The sequence below is a fragment of the Octodon degus genome, unplaced genomic scaffold, assembly GCF_000260255.1.
Source record: "Octodon degus isolate 3935 unplaced genomic scaffold, OctDeg1.0 scaffold00058, whole genome shotgun sequence".
In the NCBI taxonomy this organism is placed as follows: domain Eukaryota; kingdom Metazoa; phylum Chordata; class Mammalia; order Rodentia; family Octodontidae; genus Octodon; species Octodon degus.
The window spans coordinates 1,473,005-1,479,072 of NW_004524634.1; the positions used below are offsets into that span (position 1 = coordinate 1,473,005).

Below are 6,068 nucleotides of genomic sequence, written 5' to 3' on the forward strand. Positions count from 1 at the left end.
TTATTCTACCGGGCCATTTCCCTGGCCCTAAAAACCAATTTCTTGAAGTTTAGTAGTTCACAAAATTCTTAACTAGCCAACAGTTCCCATTTCACTGTTTATCAGAGTTAAACACCTTTAATCTTCAGGGGAAAAGTTTCCCTGCAAGATTGTTCTGGCACAGGGATCAGCAGCTCAGGGGCCCCCCTTCTGTCCCTCTCTTGGACAGAAGCTTTTTGTCTCCCAATAAATATATCCTGCTCACAAAAAAAAAAAAAAAAAAAAAGACTGTTCTGGTAACTGCCAAAAAAAGTACGAGGGCCCACTGGCCAGTAAAGAAAGCTCTGCTTTACATGTAGTGTCTGACTCTCCTTTTTGCAACTGTCTCCAGCTTGAAAGACACAGTGTTAGAATTTCAAGACATGCACACGCATATCTTGATGGCAAGAAAAGGCTCTACATAAAATCCTTTCAGAGTTCTTATCCCCCTGCCTCATCTTAAATTCACTTTCTACCCTTGCATATAAAAACAAACCAAGCAAAATGAAGGTGCCTCTCCCTCCCTGTCTTGCTACATATTCAGGCTGGCCTTGAACTCTCTGTAGCCCAGGCTGGCCTCAAACTCATAGCAGTCCTCCTGCCTCAGCCTCCCAAATGGTGAGATTATGGGTGTGTAAATTAGTTATCTGGAGTTTGTCTTATGGCTTATATGAAATAGTGTGGTGATAACTTCTGATAAATAGGAGGCCAGCCAGAGAGACAGCTGTCCTGCAACTCCACCAGGTCACAGGCAGCTTGGAGGAGACTGCAGCCTGCTAGCATCTGTGTATTAAGAGGAAGTTGGTATGAGGGAGAGTCTACTTCAGGGTAAGGGCTTACTACGTGAAATGTAGGCTCTAAAACACTTCCTTATGCTATCTTTGATCCAAACTTTAGCACCATTTTTTTTTTTTTTTCAATTTTACTTTCTAGCATCCAAACAGAGGAAGCAGGGTCCACAGGCAAGTGAAGTATGTCACAAACTTCCTTTTATCCTTAGTTTCTTCACAAATTTTATGTAAAAGACTAAGACTGCCATTCTTATAAAATAGATTCCTGCCCTCGGCCACAGTGGCCGCTGGCAAAGCCTTTATTTCCCAATAGATGAGAGAGATGCCTTCATCCTCTTGGTCATAGTTGGAATGAGGTTCATGTGGTCATCTACACACTTGGCCACGCAACTGTCCAGCTGCTGCCTCACCTGAAGCTCCTTTTTCCCTGCGTCCATTGAATCTTTGGCTTTGTCATTGCAGTGCATCGTGCACCGGGCCAGGCGGTCCTGCAGCAAGAAGAGAGGAAGAGAAGGCTGAGAGGCTGAACTGCACGTCCTGCGTGTGGACTGTGTGCCAGGTCTTGGGCTACAGGCTCGACGTCTATCCTCTTGTTCAGTTAAAGTGACACTGAGTACAAGAAGTTCTTGGCTGACACAGAAGAGAACACTGGGGGAGCACAGAGAAACCACTGCTAAGCAGGGGGGTGAGCAAGTGAACTGTACAGAAGACTGCTTGTTAGGGAGAGGTTGCTAAGGTTACTGTCACACTTAGAAACACCTTAATTCCTTTGTTCTTTTGCAGTAGTGGGGACTGAATTCAGGGAGCACTGGGCTACATTTCCAGCCATTTTTTATTTTGAAACAGGGTGCTAAGCTTGCTCAGCCTAGCCTCACACTTGGGACCCTCCTGCCTCAGCTTCCTGAGTAGTTGTAATTACAAGAACACATCATCCTCCCAGCCCTATCTTAATTCTTTAATGCCTGTTCTTGCTACAGGGAAACAATTTAATTCAAATATAGTATATGTTGAGCATCTATTATGCGCCAGCCTTCTAATGTTGTGAATACAGCAATAAAACAAGACAGGGACGGCCACATAGTCAATGGACTAAACCGCCTGCTTAGGCAGAGTGCAGCAGCTGGGGTTTGATCCCTGCCATGCTGGCCCACCCTTGGGGGGCATGCTGAGACTGGGATTGAGAGTGGGTATGGTGGTGCACACCTGTAATCCCAGCTACTGGGAGGCTGAACACAGGCGGATTACTACGAGTCCTGTCTATGTAGTGAGTCCCTGTAGATCCTGTGCTTAAAAAAAAAAAGACAAAATTTCTTTCTTATAGGCTGGGGAGATAGCTCAGTAGAATAAGCGCCTGCCTGGCAAGCACAGGGTCCTGAGTTCAATCCTTGGTACCATGAAAAAAACAAACCAAACCAAACCAAAACAAAACAAAAAACAGATAAAGTCCTGGCCTACTTGGGACTTACATTTTAGTGCAAGGATAAAATAATGAGATGTTGAGGAAATAGCTGGAAATGCTAATCTTCAATTTAGGAGTAAGATTTGGCCCAGAGGTAGGAATGAAGAGTTATCAGCACATGGAAGATATGTATAGCTACCAAGAGACAAGCCCAAGGACAGCCTGCACCTCCAGTGCTCAGATGCAGGAGTGTGGAAGAGCCAGCAAAGGAGGCCACAAAAGACTGGCCCTGGCCAGGTGTGGTGCACAGCTGTCATCCCAGCACTCTGGGAGGTGAAGACAAGAATATTTGGGATTGTTTCTGAGCCCACCCTAGGCACTCAATGGTCAAAAGAGAATGGCTGGAGACACTGTTCAGTGCAAAGGTCTAGGTTCAATGCCCAGTGTGGAGGGAAAAAGGGGGCCCGAGAGGGAGGTGGAAAACCAGGAGGGGTTCTAGTGGCAAAATGAAGAATAAAGTGATTCAAGGAGAGGATACAGACAGATTAAGATGAGGGGGCTAGGGAGAGAGCTCAGAGGTCTAACTGCCTGCCTGGCAAGTGCAAGGGCCTGGGTTCAATACCCTGTACCACAAGCTGTACTGTCCCACGCCTAGCTGGCCACCGAAACCAGGCGTGATGGTGCACACCTGTAATCCCAGTGCTGGGTAGGCAGAGAAAGGAGGATCCCTATGAGTCTGAGCTGCATAGCAAGACCCTGTACTAAATAAATAAAAGATTTTTAAAAAAGATGAGAAGTGACCCCTGACCAACAGCCCATGGAGGTATACTCACAACTATAAGACAGTGCAAGTGTCAAAGTCTGCCTGGCAGACTGCAAAAGGAATGAAAGGAGAAGGGTCGCTGAGTCAAGTTTTCAAAGACCTCATCCACAAAGCTAGATGCCAGAACAAGCACAAACCAACCAGCCTTTGGAGTTTCATGATCTTGGAGAAGCTTTTTCTTCGTAATGGCAGTAACTTGGCAAAGTTTTGTAAAGCCAAAAGTAAAGATGTAGTACATATTAGGGACAATGTTCTCATTTGAGTAGAACCTCAGGTTATAACAGACTAGCACTGCAAAGGGCACTTTCAAATTCCACAAAAGTACATTTAAGGCAGTGGTGGCAAACTTACGGCATACACGTTACTTGTTTTTCTTTTAAGACAAAAGATATTAGCATATGAGTTTTTTTTTTCCTAAAGTGAAACCACAGTATTCAGATTTAATTGCAGTGTTAGCACTTTGTGATAAATCTTATGCTTGGTAGGTGCTGCGACACTGGGCTCTATCCCCAGCCCCAATAAATGGGTTTGGGATTGTAGTTGGGACAATCCCAACTAAAAGATTCACCATTACTGGCTCAGAGGAAGGGAGTTAAATGAAGCTAGGTGCTTCTTGTTTCAGACAGGGTAAAAGGAAGCTCTTAGTAAGTATGAGCTTGGTGTGGTGGCGCATGCCTGTAATCCTAAGCGATGGGGAGGTTGAGGCAGGCACATAATTGCAAGTTCAAGACCAGCTTGGGCTACAAAGTGAGCTCAAGGCCAGCCTGAGTTGCACAGCCAGACCCTGCTTGAAAAGCAAAACAAACAAACAAAAAAGCGTGAAAGGGGCATGTCAGCCAGGCGTCACTACCAACAATAGTGCTTCATATAAATGACTGTCCCTTAGTGACACAGGAACTGCTCTCTGGATGTAGCAAGTAGGGACAGTCCTGGGGTAGGTGTTTAAGTCCACAAAACAATGATGGCATCTTGCTCTAATCTGTTCCTTTTTTTGTGGTACTGGGGATGGAACCCAGGGCCTCTACACCGAACTTCGTCTTCAATCCTTTTTATTCTGAAGTGGTTTGCGAAGCCAGAGTTGCTCAGGCTGGGTATGAATCTGCCATCTTCCTGCCTTAGCAGCCTGTTGGATTACAGGTGCATGCCACCACAGCCAGCTATGATCTATACCTTTTATCTTCTTCTTCTTCTTTTTTTTTTTTTTTGACATCGGGGATCAAACTTGGGGCCTGCACTTGCCAGGTGGGTGCCTATGCCACTGAGCCATATCCCCAGCCGTATACTTTTTAAAGACTATGTTATTCCACTTTCTGGGTGATCCTGCTGTGTTAAAAATGAATTAATAGACTGGAGAGACAGCTCAGTGGCATAGTACCTGCCAGGCAATTGCAAGGTCCTGATTTCAATTCTTGGCTTAAAACAAACAAACAAACAAACAAAAAAACATTTTGGTGAATTTTATGCCACACAGTAGACATTATATTTGGTGCTGAACTTGACAACAACAACAAAAAGGTATAAAGGCTTTTCTGCCCATGAACTTGCCTGGAAACTCCCAATTACATCATTACTTCTGTGGAAATATATGGTTCAAGCTAACAGTGCTCAACTTCCAGGACTTTTCCCAGAATTTCAAACCCTATGAACACTAGTTAGCGGTGGGACTGTCACAGATGTTAAGGGAACCAAGACGCCAAAGTCAAGGGTCCCGAGCAAAAGGCATGTCATTTCCCGGCGTAGGGCACATCATGGTCTAGAGATCTCTGGTTGAAATATTCCTCACCTGGAACTTTTCCAGCTCGTTGGTCACCAAGGCCTGGGCCTGAGCTAGAGGCGCGTGGCAGCGCTCGATGCACTGGTGCACCTGCTGCATGGTCGCCTGGCTGTCCTCACAGCAGCTGGCACTGCACCGGAACATGACGCCCTACGGAGGAAGAAGGGCAGAGCCTGGTTAGGTAGGGCAAAGATGACCAAGGACAAGGGTCAGGGGTCACGTCTGTATGTGCATCTCCCTTTCTACCTTTCACCTCTCAAACAGGCATCCTGAGTCTGCATCTTTAATTAAAACCAAGGCTGGGAAAATTATCCTCAGCGCCTCCCAGAGTGTTTTCAAGGTCTTTTTGCTGTTAGCTCACTGGTTCCTGTGGCACCAATGGCTGGGTGCGCGGGGCAGGAAGGGGCGGGTCAGATGAAGCCGCGTTTTGAAAACCAAGTACCAAGTTCAGAGACGGCGACCTGGTAATCTGTGTTCCCGACTCAAGACTTGAATTAGAAAGGAAACCCATAATCTGGCGAGGGGAACTGGACCAACACCCGCAGAACACTTAGGGGACCCACGTAGAACGGCATATAAACCAGCGCAGCCTGCGGCGGAGCTCGGGACCACAGAGGCAGGAAAGCCCCCGGGCGCCCGCCCGAGCGCGGGTGGGAAAGCGGGGCGCCCCGCGCGGACCAGGGCTTGGGAGTCCGGTCGTGGGGGAGGGGTTCCGGCTCGGCCCCGCCCGCTACCTGCATCTTCCGGATGTTCTCTCTCTCCACACTCTTCACCATGGAGTCCACCGCCTCCTGCACCCGGAGCTGCTGCAGCTCCGCCATAGTGACCCTGCGCTGCGCGACGCCGGCGCCCACATGGCTTCGGCGCAGCCCCGCCCCCTCACGGCCCGCTCTCCGGTGCTCGCGCTGCCCCCTGGCGGTCCGGATTGCTACTACCAGATGGCGCCCCTGGCCTGAGCCCAGTTCTCCCACTGGAGGGCAGTACTGAGTACTTCCACTGCCTCCCTGCTTTCCTACCTCCCTCAGGTCCTCTCCTCATTTGCTCCTTTCCTCTGCCCCTTCCTTCAAGTTATTAACATATATTTAATGTAATTAACATACAGGTGAGAGAGCCAGGGAGCTAGCTCAGTGGCATAGCTCCTGCCTAGCAAGTGCAAGGTCGGGAACTCGATTCCCAGTTCCCCAAACAAAATAAAACCACACGGATGAATGTCCTAATCTTGGGTGTGCCGCTTGAGCTTTTCACAAACTTTGCTTTTTGTCA

The 6,068-nt window shown here is 47.9% G+C and overlaps 1 protein-coding gene across 4 annotated transcripts; it reads right to left on the minus strand.

Annotated features, from left to right (window-relative positions):
* Window positions 1-823: 823 nt before the first annotated feature.
* Window positions 824-5,650, minus strand: Fam136a (family with sequence similarity 136 member A). 4 transcript variants are annotated; one of them, XM_023718442.1, is made up of 3 exons: window positions 5,369-5,488; window positions 4,815-4,955; window positions 824-1,297 (listed from the first exon to the last, which is right to left on the minus strand). In XM_023718442.1, the coding sequence occupies exons 1-3, from the start codon at window positions 5,378-5,380 to the stop codon at window positions 1,109-1,111; spliced, it is 342 nt and encodes a 113-aa protein (XP_023574210.1). In that variant the 5' UTR covers window positions 5,381-5,488; the 3' UTR covers window positions 824-1,108. The 4 variants fall into 4 exon arrangements, with proteins under 4 accessions (XP_023574210.1, XP_023574211.1, XP_023574212.1 ...); XM_023718443.1 differs by lacking the exon at window positions 5,369-5,488 and adding an exon at window positions 5,052-5,143; XM_023718444.1 differs by lacking the exon at window positions 5,369-5,488 and adding an exon at window positions 5,059-5,134.
* Between the last annotated feature and the right edge of the window lie 418 nt (window positions 5,651-6,068).

Bases quoted from the DNA above. Each gene is read 5' to 3' on its own strand.
- Fam136a (XM_004634055.1), bottom strand. From the start codon at position 5,626: ATGGCGGAGCTGCAGCAGCTCCGGGTGCAGGAGGCGGTGGACTCCATG. The intron at 4,956-5,539 runs GTAGCGGGCGGG...CTTCCTCCGTAG, and splicing joins AGAACATCCGGAAGATGCAG to GGCGTCATGTTCCGGTGCAG. The intron at 1,298-4,814 runs GTGAGGAATATT...TTCTTGCTGCAG, and splicing joins ACGAGCTGGAAAAGTTCCAG to GACCGCCTGGCCCGGTGCAC.